Source organism: Aotus nancymaae, unplaced genomic scaffold (assembly GCF_030222135.1).
Source record: "Aotus nancymaae isolate 86718 unplaced genomic scaffold, 86718_ANA_hifiasm-v0.15.2.pri h1tg000002l, whole genome shotgun sequence".
Classification (NCBI taxonomy): domain Eukaryota; kingdom Metazoa; phylum Chordata; class Mammalia; order Primates; family Aotidae; genus Aotus; species Aotus nancymaae.
In genome coordinates, this window is record NW_026988413.1 from 51,075,500 (window position 1) to 51,092,180 (window position 16,681).

General features: G+C 36.6%; 1 protein-coding gene across 2 annotated transcripts in view; it reads right to left on the reverse strand.

The window, feature by feature from the left end:
• HBP1 (HMG-box transcription factor 1) overlaps positions 1–16,681 on the reverse strand; it is a 35,102-nt gene that overhangs the window by 4,304 nt on the left and 14,117 nt on the right. For both annotated transcript variants that reach the window (XM_012456009.3, XM_012456015.2), the window contains exons 3-9: positions 14,673–14,901; positions 11,068–11,209; positions 10,544–10,655; positions 10,331–10,443; positions 7,882–8,038; positions 7,028–7,172; positions 1,012–1,329 (exon numbers count right to left, since the gene is read on the reverse strand). In XM_012456009.3, coding sequence (XP_012311432.1) covers positions 1,012–1,329; positions 7,028–7,172; positions 7,882–8,038; positions 10,331–10,443; positions 10,544–10,655; positions 11,068–11,209; positions 14,673–14,901 — 1,216 coding nt within the window. The remainder of the gene's footprint in view (positions 1–1,011; positions 1,330–7,027; positions 7,173–7,881; positions 8,039–10,330; positions 10,444–10,543; positions 10,656–11,067; positions 11,210–14,672; positions 14,902–16,681) is intronic.

Genomic DNA, 16,681 nt, shown 5'->3' on the forward strand with positions numbered 1-16,681 from the left:
GAGGACTACGAGATGATTAAGGGTACAGGTAACGGCGTAGGAAGGACTTGACATGATATTTATTCCCAGGTTCTACTGAGGACAGCTCTTAAGTTCAGCCTTTTGACAACTCTGGCAACTTGCTACAGACTGCAAGCTCCCTGCACAATCCATGGTTGACTCAGTGTAAAGCTGTTCCATAAAGACAGAACTGTCAATCATTAGAACTGTGTCCTCTAACAAGTAAATAACATTATTTTAAAAGGTAGATCTTGCACTTTGGGAGGCAGGCAGATCACGTGAACTCAGGAGTTTGAGACCAGCCTGGGCAACATGGCACAACCCCATCTCTACAAAAAATACAAAAATTAGGCAGGTGTGGTGATGTGTGCCTGTAATCTCAGCCACTCAGGAAGCTGAGGTGGGAGGATTAACTGAGCCTGGGAGATAGAGGCTACAGTGACCTCTGCCACTGTACTCCAGCCTGGGCTACAACACAAACAACTAGTAGTAAGGATCATGGTAGGTACCCTAATTGTCTAGATATTATAAAATAATTACATATATAACCCTAAAAATTCCACTTCAAGTTTTTAAAGTCAACCTGGCTGGGCACAGTGGCTCATGCCTATAATCTCAGCACTTCAGGAGGCAGAGGAGGGCAGATCACCTGAGGTCAGGAGTTCGAGACCAGCCAGGCCAACATGGTGAAACCCTGTCTCTACTAAAAGTACAAAAAAATTAGCCAGGTGTGGTGGTGGGCACCTGTAGTCCCAGCTACTTGGGAGGCTGAGGCAGGAGAATCGCTCAACCTGGAAGGCTGAGGTTGCAGTAAGCTGAGATCACACCACTGGACTCCAGCCTGGGTGACAGAGTGAGACTCCATCTCAAAAAAAAAGAAAGTTAAGTCAACCTAACAAAGAGTTGAATAAAAACTATTCAAGAATACGTTTACTTAACTATTTCACAGATACTATGAATTGCATTGAAGTATTACTCATTTATTATAACCAGAATTATCACTATTTTTACCTGTTATCTTTCCCTGGATACATCTGAGTATATTCAACTCTGTATTTTTTGGCAAAAAGCATGAAGGCATTCATTGGTCTTTTGCATTTATTAGGAGAAGTGGCACTCACAGTCCCTGAGCTGTGGTTTTTGACAGCTTTAGCATACAAAGAATTGGAAGAGAGCTGTGATGATCCAGGTGAGCCACAGTTTTTACTGAATCCAGATCTTGCAAAGTCTTGACCACCAGGTCCTCCACAAGACAAAGATGCACGACGCTGACGAGCCATACTACTTAACACATAAACTGCCGAAGAATCCATAGGTGTGAAGTCATAGCTATAAAATTTTTAAAAAAAATTAACAAGATTTTAATTCCATTTAGAATTCTCTGATTTCTAAAAGCAGGATTGTTAAAAAAAAAAAAAATCTTTTAACATCTTATTGGAAATTTCAGTGCATTTCCCCCAGTATCATATTACCAACACTAACAACTTTTGCCACTGACAGTTGCTTATAAAATGAAATGTGTATGTGCTAAAATTAATTTTAAAAAACTTTTGCAGATAATACAAAAGCTTAAAAAAGACTTTGAACCCCCAAAGGAACGTGATAATCAATCAGCACACTTTATTCATAGCAAGTAACTCCTTCAAATACTATACAGCTTACTTATTCTTACTTTAAATTCATTTCTGGACAAATTTGACAATATAATTTCTTGGCCCACAGGCACCCAGACCTAGAAAATTAAAACGGAGTGGCAGGCAACATACCAGGCCTAAGGACTAAATACTACAGAAAACAAAAGGTTGGGAAAGGGCAGTCAAAAGCTGTTAAATCCGGCTAAAGGAACATAAGGCCAGGCGTGGTGGCTCACACCTGTAATCCCAACAGTTTGGGTGGCAGAGGGCAGGTGGATCACCTGAGGTCAGGAGTTTAAGACCAGCCCGTGCAACATGGTAAAACCCCATCTTGGGGTTTTACCCCATCTCTACTAAAAATACAAAAATCAGCTGGGAGCAGTGGCTGGCTGAGGCAGGAGAACTGTTTGAACCCAGGAGACAGATTGCACAACTGCACTCCAGCTTGAGTGACGCATCTCAAAAAAAAAAAAAAATCAGTAAAATAAAGGAACTTAGTAATCTGGGTCATTTGTTTAGGTAAACAGAGCCATACATTTATCAGTCCTGTGAAAGGCCATCCATGAACTGTAACACAGCCTAATAACAGAGTTTGTTGTAAAAAACTGTTTGTCAGGAAAGGCCACATTTTGTTCTGTATATTCGGTTTACACAGACGTGGAAAGAAGCTATCCGTACTATCTTCTCAGCTCCTCAACAAGCCTGCTTCAAGGGCGTCATTCTCCCCTCTCTCATATGAAGAAACAAGCTAAGACGGGTAAGGTATTATTCACCCAGGGCCACATGCTAGGATCCAAACCCAAATCTGTCTACCTTCAAAGCCCCAGGTTTCCTCACCAATAAATACTATGGCACCTCACTAAACTCGAGGTGAAGAAATAACTGAAAATATCAGTTGAGAAAAACTAATGTAGACCACAACCTAAAGATACACCGATCAAAAGAATTCTCTTTTGTTCCAGCAATAACTCTATGTCTGCCTATAGTATTTTTCTATCTTCTTGGCAGGAAGCCTTTCACTCACCTTCTAATCTGACCCTAGCTCCTTCCCTGAAACAGAAATTCCGATAATACATCAAAATAGGTTAACGTTAGCTACAGGAATACCAATTGCCTAAAGGTAAAACTTGAGATTATGAAATTCTAAAGATAGATGGAAACAGCCAAATGAATGAGGGTGGTCCATGCCACTGACTACACACAGTAAATCTACCAATTATCAAGCACACAAATGTCTTTTTTCTCAAAGTACTGCACAAAATAAATGTACTTAAAAACTATGACTCCAAAATTATCTAATGAATGCTTAGCAATCAGTATCATGTCAGGAAAACAATGTCTGCTTTCTAGGTTTGCAGCTTTTGTAAGATATCTTAAGCCCCTCCCATACATAATTTAGAAAAATAGCAAACTTCAGCACTGACATAAAATTACTCATCTCTAGTAATGGAAAATGATTACAGTTTAAAATACTGAAAATACAGGGTAAGCTAATTACTAAATTTGAAAACTCCACCATCTAGTGGTACGAATATAACTATCATCTACTTCCATTATGGATACAACTTAAATCAGTTTGAAATATTCAATCACAAAATTCAATGACTAACATTACTGCAGCATTAATGATACAGAATATCTTTAAAAACAGCTTCATGTTTTGCTATACAGTACCTTAGGTTAAGCATTCATTCTCTTCATTAAAGCACCTGTACCCAAATGTGCCTTTCACACATCTACTTTGTGTACATGCCATTCCTTAAGCTTAGAATGCCCCTTCCCACTTCACTGTCTAATCATTAGTCTTAATGGCAAACTCCACAATAATGTAGTGCCTATTAACCATGTCACATATATTAATTTAATCCTTCCAATATTACCCCATTTTACAGATTTTTTGTTTAAAAGGAGCCATAGCAAATCAACTGCAAAGCCAGGATTTGAATCCAGGCAGTTCATGTCGAGCTCACGTTCCTAACAGGCTACACTGCCTCTCAATCAGCATGTACATTTACTGTATACATTTACTAATCCATTCCTTCTCTAGACTGGAAGCAGAGGCATGCCCATTCCTAACTTGTTTTTAATCAATTCTGAATGACGTAATAATGGAAAATTTTAATTGAGTTCAAATCTCAGCTAGTAATAGGACCTTGGGCAAGTTAAGTTAAATAAACCCTGTAGCCTCAGTTTACTTATCTGTGAAATAAATCTATGCTATGCAGTGGTGCCAAAAAGAAAAATAAACGTAAGACCCAGGGCAGAGGCTTGCACAGTGTATTACACCATCAGGAGTATCTATTATTGTTGAAGTATCTTAGGTGAGTAGCTATAGTACTAAATATGGAATCTTTGCAAGATATGGGCTTGAAGCCTAATTCTGACACTCAACTGCCTTTGTTTTGGGCATGTTCCTTAATGTCTCTCAACTTTACTTCTCTCTCTGTAAAATGAGGGTATCATCTACTAATAGGGTAATTAATATTAAATAAGTTAACATTATATACATAGTAGGCACTCAGTAAGTTTGTTAAATCATCATATTACTTGAACAGAAAAGTCAACCTCAAAAAGTCAAAACTGACTTGTTTCAAACTTGCCTGATGCCTAGAAGGTTGGCCTCAATTCTCAATATTTCAGAACCAGCTGCTTACAACAGAACCTTGAATTGTGTATGAGAACTCATCAACTTATTGCTGACTTCTGATTCTTCCTGAGCTGAAAACTACTCACATGCTCTCTGTAAATCATGACCTGAGAGTCTGCTTGGAGCAGTCCCTCTTGGACTTTTTCTTCTTCTCACCTCTTTCTCTTCTTGCCCTCCCTGAGGCCAGGCATCATCTCCCTTTACCAATCCAATCCACAATAAAAATATAGTCACTTTCAGCTTCTCAATTTTTTCCTGGTTTCTCCATGATGATACTCCCCATTTCCACTCATTTGCAGGGTGGGTGTTACTGCTGTGATACTGCAGTCACTCAACAGTAAAATGAGTCCAATGACTAAGGTCATCTTAGGGGTGATTATTATTCAGTGGGATCAAATAAGAATTTGCTATCTCAGAAAAACAACATTTAGGCAGGCAAGTTTTATCTTTTGCTTTAAATAAGTCTTCTTGCTATGTAATAATATATAAAAATTACATATATATTTAAGTTATGAAGCATACAAATAAGAGAACCCACAATCCAAATTAAGAATATTTCTAGTATCACTTAAAGTTCTGTATTTGCCACTCCCAGAAATAACCACTCTCCTGAATGTTTATCATTCATTTTTTCAGTAATTTTATTATGAAAATATTACTCATAAACACAACATATAAATACTATAGTAGTGTTATATTACCTTTCTTAATATTTAAGGTACAATATTTCACTATGCAGAAATGACTGCTATCCTTTCAAAAGTCTACTTACAAGGTTGGCCCTTGACTAATATCTAGAACTTGGGATTTTGAGGAGTCCCATCATGCCCACAACTGAGAAGAGTAGCTTACTGTGCCTAAACTGGATGTACAAACAACACAGTTTACTCTAAATGCCTACTTTCCTTTTGGAAGTTTGGATTTTGTTGTTATGTGGCAGGCAGAAGAAACCTATGTGACCAGCTGCACCGAACAGGCCTCCTGGGAGATGACATTTCATATATGTTGTCACAGCTCACTGCTGAGGGAATAAAACATGCCCCTAATTCCACTGGGAGAGGGTCCCTGGAAGCCTGGCTTCCCCATACTTCACCCTACATCTTTTCCCTCTCCTGATTTTGCTTTGTATTAACATCTTTTTGCCATAATAAATCATAGCCATGAGCACAACTATGTGCTGAGTCTTGTGAATTCTCTGAGCAAATCATCAAACCTGGGGGCTAGTCTTTCGGGACCCCTGACATAATTATTTAATGTATATTATGTACCATATGTAAGGGCTATTTTATTTGATATATTTCTAAGGAACATGATTCCATTAAATAGAATATACTGCATATTTCTAGACTTATTTTTACTTAACATTTTAAAAAAATTGATCCATGTTTTAAAGTGTATAGCCAAGGTTCATTCATTTTCTACTAATTCCACTGTATGATTATGTCACAATTCATGGAGTCACTCTCCAGTTAATTAAGTATTGATACTGCTCCCACATTTTTGCTATCATGAGCAATACGGCCACAAATTTATTTGCACATCTCCTTGAGCATGACTACAAGAATTTACTTCTCTAGGATATATATAAAAGAGGAATGAAATTGCTGATATTCACCTCTACAAGATAAAGCCAAATTATTTTCCAAAATTTTTCTATCAGGTTACAGTTGCACCAAAACATAGGTGTTATCACTGATCTACATATCCTAAGTATCAGTCCTTAAAATTTTGACTAATTTTTCTAGTTTTTCAAAAGAGTGTAATGAGGGATGTAATCAAACAGCATTAAGAGTATAAGCTTGTAGACATTTACTGAGCATGTGGCTTGTGTCAGGCTCTATGTGATTTGCTTTTTTAATAACAGTTTCACTCATCCTCATAATATATAAAATATATTAAACTGAAATAAAACCTACAGGCCAGCAGGAACCCTTGAGAATTTCTCTACTTAGTGCCTGTACATGCCTATGGATTTGATGAGTATCTTAAAGGAAGAATGAGTCTTTAAATCCCTGATATCTACACACAGACTTTCTCTGGGTTCCTTCTAGGAGTAGGGTGACCAATTGTTCCAGTTTGTCTAGGACTGAGGGGTTTCCGAAAAGCTGGGCTTTCAGTCCCAAACAGGAAAGTCCCATATAAATGAAAATAGTTGGCCAACCTTCTGGAATCAGGACACATGGGTTCTTCTCCTGTTCTGCCACTTACTAGCAATGTGTTCTCAGGAATAACCACTTCCCTCTCTAAGCCTTTCTAAATATCAAGTTTGGGCTATTTTCTACTATTTGTTAAATAGTGCAACTAATGCCCTTGGTCATAATGACTATTAAATAATGATACAGTTAACTATTATATCAAGAAAAATACAGTTAACTACAAAAAACACGGATTTGTAAGCTGTTTAAAAACAACTGGCCAGATACCACAACTTTTAAAATGTAACTATGAAAGCTGAACAATTAAATGCTTGGTCATATAACGTGATATTCTTCCTAATCCAATCTTAAATGTTTTAAAAACTCAATTGTCCTATATGACAACTATATGCAAAACTCTCTATTAACTATTATACTTTAATTACCTAATATGTTTTCATTTAATCATATATACTTTCCTCTAAATAATTCTTTTATAATTCTCAAATCTTTAAAGATTGAACTTCCTAAATACCTGATTTAGCAATCATTAAGGAAATAAAGGGTAAACTTTAACAGGAAAAAGAAGGAAAGAATTAATCCAATATTACCTTTTAAATGTATCAAAAACACCTGAATCATCAAAATTAATGGCATCGGGGTGTCCAGGAGGTAGACATACATCGCCAATATGAACTTCACAACATGGAATGCCATGCTGTACCACAGTCAAGCTTGGATAAAATGATGACCAACCTAAAGTTAAACAATGTTGCATAAAGGATGAGGACTCACAGAAAGAACCCTTAATTACTTTAGAACAGACATATCATTTCTCTAAGTTAAAAAGTTACTGCTAAGTCCCAAGAGACTCTCTTAACACAAGTCTCATAACTTTACAATAAAGAAGTACTAGATTAAGTATTTCCTTTCAGTAACATAAAAGCCTTCCAAAACTAGCTTACAATTCAGCATTTCGTTATATATACATGTATCTCCTATCGATCAGCACTTCCATCAGTTTACAAGACAGTAAGTGATAAAGATGACTAAGACCATGAAATAGTCTCTGAATTATCAAATTATGTTTAGCATGGTGTTTCTGTAATAAGGCTCTGAAGACTGATTCAGGTTTATATCATATTTGGTAACTCTTAATAAAAATGTGATTACTAGATCACTACATTCCCAAAACTATACCAAGATAATAGAAAGCTTATTACAGTATGCTATATGAACCTAAAAATTTCTCATACTCAAAGGAAATAAGAGTTCCACCTGACTACTGCTAAGATACTTAAGCACCATTAGGTATTATAAGCATTGCCTATGGTAGTTTTTCATTTAATTGAAAGACGTTTCCCCCTCAAATTATTTTTTCTTAATCATCAAAGCTACAGGCATAATTACAGATTTAAGAAGCTTTGTTTAAAAAAAATTACTACAAATGCAATTGAAGCCCTACCTTTATTTTTAACATAGAAAGGGTGGTCCAGCTTACACTCTACGGTAAGTAAACCATCTTCTACTGTACCAGGATCAAAAGTCAACTTCAGTACAGACTCGCCAAATGATACACTTTCTTCATGTGATAACAACTTTAGACCATCAGAACCATAGCCCTGAAAATATATGCATAGCATGAATGAATTGGAAATGTTCAATTCAAAACACTGTGAAGTTGCCATTACATGTAAGACTTTGTGGAAAAGGTAAAAGTAACCAAGATGGGATCCCTGCCATTTAAGAGCTTTTAAGCCAGTAGTGAAGAAAGACACACATATAAATAACTAGACTGGAATAAGCCCTTTCACTCAAGTATAAATAATGGTGATGCAGTTTAATAAAGAGTTATTAATTCCAAAAGAGAGATTAGGAAGGATTTTCAATTCCAACTGGAACTGAGATTTCAAAGAAGAACGCAACTGAGAAAGATAGAAGGACATGCCTTGCACCAAGAAATCTGCAATTAAGACCTTCTCAAAGTGAGTTCAGATATGGGGCAAATAAAGCTAATAAAGAGAGGCCAGTTACTAACAGGCTCTTAAAGACAGGCAAAGTAATTAACACTTTTCGCTAAGAAGGTATTGGGAAATCAAAGTGTTTTTATCAGTATGACAGTCAATGTTTAAGATGATGGTAAATAAGACTCTACAGAAGAGATCTCATATTCAATTACTTGAGGATATGAGAGATATCCATTATAGACCTGAACTGACAAATGCAATGGTAACAGAACCAGACTAATTTAAATTCAATGAATATTGAGCATTTAACACATGCCACATGGTAGGATCTGAAAATACAAACATTAACAAACATGATCCTTACCCTTACATTCACAGAAAAACAAAGGAGACAAACATGCCAAAAGCTAGCTAGAGTATCCAATCATAATTACGCTAATACATGAACATGGTAATGAATGAGAAAGAAGGATGACTTAAAAATCTTTATAGAATTAGAATCAAATGAATATAAGTAAAGGGAAGAAATGGAATAGTAAAAGACAACTTCATGGTTTTGAATATGGTAATCAAGAAGGATGATCACAATAACTTTAAAAGAATAGGAGAAAAAGTAAGCCAAGAAAAGGACAAAAAGGTGAGGGCAGTTTTGGTCACACTAAGTTTAGTTCAAATAACTGATTGATATTCATGTAGAAATGTCTAACATGCAGCTGAAAATGAACAGGTGAAGGCTATAGACATAGACTGGCAAATAAGGAAATTACAAAATCTTCTAATTCTCAGGGCTACAGGAGACCTTAAAACTAATCTAATCCAATCCCATTTTTAGGAAGCTCATATTCAGAGGGGTTAACAATCTGCAGTTAACTAATATTCAGAGGGGTTAAGATCAATAACACAGAAAATTGCTGGAGGCGCTGTAAAGAGAGTCCAGGTTTCCTGACTTGAAGTCCAGAGTGCTTTCCACAGGACATGATGTAGGTGCTGCTGACATTATCAGGAGAGAGGAACTGGTGAACAAAGTGAAGAGGGGCAGAATCTTGTCTAATACTCAGCATTAGGGGCAGACAAGTACTCAGCCTAAAAGACTGGGAATCAGGATGCTGCCATGCTACACAAATCAAGGGAACACAATGTCAGGAACTAACCCAATATCTCAAATGTTGTATAGATGTCAAACAGAACAAACGAAGTCTCTTGTCCTAGAAATCAGAATAAAGGTAGTAACCTTTGAGACAATTTTAGTAGAGCAGTAGAGGCCAAAGTTAGACTATTGTGAACTTCACTAAAGTGAAGAGTAACAGCAAGGGGAGGACACTGAAGGCAGCCAAGACAAGACAATTTTTCCCAAGAGACATAATAGTGAGACACAGCAGGATCAAAAAAGGAATATATATAAGCACACTTCACATGCCCATTTTCTTGCCTACAGAAGACATGCAGAAATTAAAGATTTCAAAGTGAAAGGTATCAACTTTATCCTAATATTGCTCACTACTGCTTTTGCTTATCAACTTAGAAAATGCTAGTTTTAAGTAACTTGATATAACTTAACTTATATAAAGTAACTTAATATAATTGACTGTCAATAATCTATAGGGGAATTAATCACTGTGTAGATTACCTAAGGCAAGGCTATGATTAGTTTATTTCTTCATTACATGTTTTTGACACCAGTTTTCCCCAATCTAAAGTGTATAAAACACAAAGAAACAGTAAGAAATATACTATTTCCCATCCAAGAAAGCATGGTAGAAAAGTCAGCCTAAAATCACTGCTCCTCCCCATCAGACTAAGCAATGAGTAGTCACAAAAATGCTCTACCTAAAATGTAAGATGTCATATGAATATGAAAGTAAATGGAGGATATTTCTGTAGATTAATAATATATCTTGTTTCATGCTGAAAGATTGTGAAAAACTTTTTTAAGAATTTTAAATCAACCTTGTGAACGCCCATCTGAAGATCTTCCTCATGATCGCAGCCTTCAGCTCTAGCAAAATCTTCAACATCTTGCCATTCCTTATTGCTTCCCTTATGAAAGCACAGTCGTGTGCCTGAGGTTTAGGTAAAGAAAAATATTAGATATGTGTCTGTGCTACACAAATAAGCTGTAAAAAATACAAGTTTTTGTTTGTTTGTTTGTTTTGGTTTTACCTTTCAAAAAACAGTGCCAGACAGTTGAAGGCCAGGAATTGCACCATCCCAAATCATCATCATCTGACAGGGAGGACATGCAGAAAATGCCAGATTCTGACTCACTATTTGCCTATGGAGAAAAATATTATCAACTTTCATTTGTTTTCAAAATATATCTTTTAATACCTGTTTTTATCCCAAGTCTTTAGGCCCATGCTTATAGGTGGATAACTTCATAATTCTAAACTTAGGAATCATACAGTGCCTTCAAAAACTGAGGTTTTTGTCAGGCTCTGGGAGAATTTGCTAAAAAAAAAAAAAAAAAAGTTACACGCACACACACAAAACAAAGTTTTGGAAGCTTTAGTTATATGCACGTTCCCATTCCATAATCAACTTTCTTAACAGATAATAGAGCTGTCTATAAAATCAAATCCAGATCACTAACACAACAGTGAGACTTACTATTTCCTATGGGGAAAGTTAATGTATTTCAACTGTTGTGCAAATTTTATAAAGTTTAATCTCACAAATAAACTTACCCTTTCATGTCTTACTGGTGTTTCCTCCTTCCAGTGGTGATGAGGGAAGGCTGGCTCACTCTTCGAAGAAGAGGACACTGGTGGAGGGCGTGCATAGGAATGTAAACTTTTGCTAGTGGCTATGATGTGTACAGGAGATGATCTAAAATAAAGCAACAGTTTTGACCGTAAGCATAGGTCCTTAAAGTAGATCTTTCCTGTTGATGAAAGAACTTCATATTTAAAATGCTAATGTTATTACACTGAACACAATCATGGTAAACACTAGTAAATACAGTAAGATTTCATAATTGTATTCCTTAATTCCTTATCCAAACCCTCCTCACACATTTTAGACATCATTTTTTCAGATTTGATAATATAAATTGTGACTATTTCATTTATGTATCCCATTCGTTTTTCTATCAATATATATACATGTGTATATACATGTGATATTACCCCTTTACGGAGGGCTCCATATCCATTTCTTTCTTCTCCTTTGATGTACTCAGTAAGTCTCAGCATGAAAGCATGCAAGCTTAATGTAACCAATGCTGAACTCTTTATATGCCAACCACGTATCATCAGTGGGCAGATACAAAGAACTACCTTAAGCAAAAATGCTTAAACTTTTTAGACCAGAGAGCAGCCTATCTGCCCTCCGTGTAAATGGACATTCTTGTTTTCTAATACAAATTTGCTGAAAAGCAACTACATATAAGGTCTAGTTATCTTTTCCCCATAAGGATCACCTTAAAAAAAACACTTTATCCCTTCTCCTCTTTTCTCCTCCTCAAAAGTCTCTTTACCAGGCAATGCTCCCTTTAGATTATATGGAGCTCCCAGGAGCATACCCAGATCCTTCCCTCACAAACAGACCAGATATTCATGGGTAGGGTAACAGAAAGAAACAAGCCTATAAAGGATGATTAGTGATGTGTATGGACTCAGCAGTCTCCAAAGGAAGCAGAGAGGAAGTCAGGTGGAGGAGGGAAAACCATCTGAAGCTCAGGTCCCAAATCAGGATAATTGCCTGAGATGCCAAATAGAGATCTGGTCCTTAACAGGAAAAGTTTATGCATGCCTCTACTAATACTCTTTTTAAAAAGGACAGGAGGGACATCCTTCCAATTTTTCCCTTATTTCCTGAGAAATTTTATTAGCCTTTCAATGTCTACTTTACCCTCATTAACATTTCTTCATTTTACCTTTCCAGAAATTACTTTTAAATAAGGATCTATACTTTGCTTCCATTTTCTTATCACTCCTTAAATAAAAAGGCCCTCAGGTTTCCATGCATTTTAGCATACTCTCCAATCAATTTTGGATTTCAAATTATATGCTGAATGCTTCATCTTTTGCCCAAAAACTGCCCATCCTGTTATTAAACATTTAGACATATATTAAGTATCAGAGTGGCCAAACTGCTAAAGATTCCTTTTGTTCATCGCTGACTCCATGACTAATTTTAAAAAGTTTTATCAGTTCTTCTGTTTAACCATTTAAAACAGAAGTAACGAAAAGTAAAAATAAACAAAAAGGAAGGAACAATGTAATATTCTAAAATGTATATGGCCTAAATATTGTGTGAAAATTAACATGCCAAACATGTCTGAACACTAACAGCATCAGTTTCTTCATCCCTCTGTCTATGCAGGGGTAATACAAATTTTACCTGTCCTCAACTCATTAACTATACAGTTAAGACTTCAGATATCCAAAGCTCAGTAACATAGTTTAACACCCAACAATAAGTTGCACGAGCAGACAGTGTTAGGAGGCCAGACAGCAGAGCATTACTCAAAATGCTGGATGGAATAATACATCCTCAGAGAGATACTCCCTTGTATCTTATGTCTTTATTTACACTGATTTTCTTCCAAAGAGTTTACTTACTCACTTTCCATAAACTGTATTACTAATCCTATGACTCTGCTGTAAAAAGTGAAAAAAAAAGTATTATCTCTAGAGAAATAAAAAAAAATCTAATAGTTAAATCAGACTTGTTGATTTAAATATAAAGAATTTTTAGTTTTTTGACTATTAAGATTATAATGAAAACTGGGACTATAAAGGAAATAACTCTGAAAGCAAGTTTTCTTTCCTGTGGAAATTAACTAAATTGAATTTGCTCTAGTCAAGATCAATATCCTGCTAAATATAAGAAAAGCAGTGGCCAGGCGGGGTAGCTAATACCGGTTATCCCTGCACTTTGGGAGGCCACGGTGAGTGGATCACGAGGTCAAGAGATTGAGACCATCCTGGCCAACATGGTGAAATCCCGTCTCTACTAAAAATACAAAAATCAGCTGGGTGTGGTGGCACGCACAATTTAAGTCCCAGCTACTTGGGAGGCTGAAGCAGGAGAATCGCCTGAACCCGGGAGGTGGAGGTTACAGTGAGCTGAGATCACACTACTGCCCTCCAGCCTGACAACAGCGTAAGACTCCGTCAAAAAAAAAAAAAAAGGAAGGGATGGAGGGTCAAAGAAAAAGATTAGGCAGGGTGCAGTGGCTCTTGCCTGTCATCCCAGCACTTTGGCAGGCCAAGGCCAGAGGATCACGAGGTCGAGACTGAGACCATCCTGGCCAACATGGTGAAACCTCATCTCTACTAAAAATACAATAATTAGTTGGGCGTGGTGGCACACGCCTATAGTCCCAGCTACTTGGGAGGCTGAGAGAGGAGAATGGCTTAAACCCAGGAGGCAGAGGTTGCAGTGAGCTGAGATTGTGCCACTGCACTCCAGCCTGGTGACTGGACAAGACTCTGTCTCAAACAAAAAAAAGAAAGAAAAGCAGCACAACTTAATGTGTTGCAAGAAAAATGAGATATCCTACCTAGTAAGTCTATTCTTTGGCAATGCATGATACTAAGGAGTACTAACAAAATTTACAGTTATTTCTACATTACCTAGTATAAAACTCTGGTCTATCATTTTCCACTCATAGGTGTGCAAATATGGGCATCTGTCTCCCTTATAAATTGTCATATTTACTCATTTCTTTTGAGGGATAAATAATGAAGTGTTTTCCACTTAGGCCTCCTTAGGCATATTAGCTGGAAACTTCCATAATTTCATAACACAGCTACTCATTGTCTTTAACTCTGGTCTGAACATATGAAACAGTGATTTTTACCAATGGGAATCCACTTTTGTAAGTTTAAGATTTTAATATTAGCAAATTTTAGAATTAGCAAACACATAAATTAACATAAGGCCACATAAACTGTGGAAGAAACAAAGCTAGACCAAAAGGAAACAAACTCAAGGTTGATAAAAAGTTTAAAATGTCATCTTGATTACAACTGTGCTGCTTTAGACAAAGACGGTTTTCATTTCTATATGTAGAAATAGATAATGAAGTATTTCATGGTCTATTTTAAACATTTACAAATATTTTTTACTCTACAATTCTCATTATCACCTTTATCTAGTTCTCAAAACATGAAATCATGGTAGTGAGTGAAATAATTATTTGATCATTAGATAAGGAGCTTAATTCTAATGACAATTTAAATTCTAATTTAAAGCATTATTACTTTTAAAATAGGAAAACATTTAAATAAAACCTTTTTTTAATGATATAATTTTTAAATAAAAATATAGTCAATGTTCCTACCTATTGTAAAATGAGCACTGCATCAGTGGACTTTGTGGACTGGTGGCAATATTTGCTAATTCTGTTAGCCAGTCCACCTCATTTTCACGGTAAGTAGTTTCTGGTATGTCTGAGGTATTTTGGTTCCAAGATGGTCTTGGGTATTCTTGATGTGAAACATCTGAACTCAGCTGGTACATGGCAGATTGGGTAGGATCACTTTGAACTGCCTGAAGTTCAGGAAGGTCATCTGCAAATAAACACAAGCAAAATCATAAAAAGGAAATTACTAATACAAGGAACAATATTATAATTGTAATTAAAAGAGAAGTCCTCAATTTTAGCTAAGTAATTTTGAGAGAGGAAAATCATAAATTTAGAATTCTATTCACAGACTGGAAAAACATGGTTTGGTTTGTGTTTTCTACTTTTTATTCCCCCTAGTTTTTTGTATATCACCTAGGAGTGACCCATATGCCATTGAGACATTTTTATATTAACAAGTTAATGAAGAAAAAGACATTTTATGTTTGCAATACGTACTTATTACTCACATACTTTAATAACCTGTTATACAAGTTACTATAATAATGAAAACAATAATTTCCATATATAATATAGATCATGTATTTAGCTAGTACTTACACAACTCTGTGTTAAAGTATTTCTTTTTACTAATAAATTCTTAATAGGTATTGAGTGCATTCCTAAAAGGTAGTTATGATACCCTCTCAGTTCCCCAAAAGATGACTAGAAATATTACCCAAGTACCACTCATGTACATACCAAGCACTATAAGGAACAATGAATTCCAAAATATTGAATTCTTAAATCACATATATACATTCTTAAAAAAAAGTACATATATATCAGCCGGGTGTGGTGACTCACGCCTATAATCCCAGCACTTTGGGGGGCCGAGGCAGGCAGATCATGAGGTCAGGAGATCAACACCAACCTGGCCAACATGGTGAAACCCTATCTCTACTAAAATACAAAAAATTTGCCGGCATGGGGCTATGCGTCTGCAGTCCAGCTACTTGGGAGGCTGAGGCAGGGGAATCGCTTGAACCCGGGAGGGGGAGACTGCAGTAAGCCGAGACTGCAGTGAGCAGAGATTGTGCCACTGCACTCCGACCCAGTAACAGGGCAAGACTCCATCTCAAAAAAAAAAAAAGTTATATATATAAAGATGCTTTATATGTTTTTTCATATATGCTTTATTTATATGTATATAAAGATGCTTTTCCTTTCCTACTATATACACAGATACATACAGACACATATGTCTTCTCACCTTGAAGGCTTAAAAAAAAAAAACTCTCCATGAAACACATACCTATGAACTCCACAAACCTACTGGGTCCCTTAAATATGCAAGTCAAGAAAACTTCTAGTCTCCTAAATGTCACTATAAAAGTATGTATAATTCCTATTCAGGCAAATATTCCAAAACAGTCTACTAAAACTGAAATGTCCTAACTTTTTTAAGAAAATTGTTCTGTTTTTTTGAGACAGGCTCTTACTCTGTTGCCCAAGCTGGAATGCAGTGGTACAATTATAGCTCACTCCAGCCTTGGACCCCTGGGCTCAAATGATCCTCACTCCTCTGCCTAGGTAGCTAGGACTACGGGCACATGCCCACCATACCCAGCTAATTAAAAAAAAAATTTTCTGGGTGCAGTGGCTCACACCTGTAATCCCAGCATTTTGGGAGGCTGAGGCAGACGGATCACTTGAGGTCAGGAATTCAAGACCAGCCTGGCCAACGTGGTGAAACCTCTTACCTACTAAAAATATAAAAATTAGCTGGGCGTGGTGGCATGCGCCTGTAATCCCAGCTACTTGGGAGGTTGAGGCAGAATTGAACCTAGGAGGCGGAGGCTGCAGTAAGCTGAGATCGTGCCACTGCACTCGAGCCTGGGCGACAGAGTGAGATTCCATCTCAAAAAATAAAACCCGCACTACATTGACCAGGCTGGTCTTGAACTCCTGGTCTCAAAACGATCCCCACACGTTGGCCCCTCAAG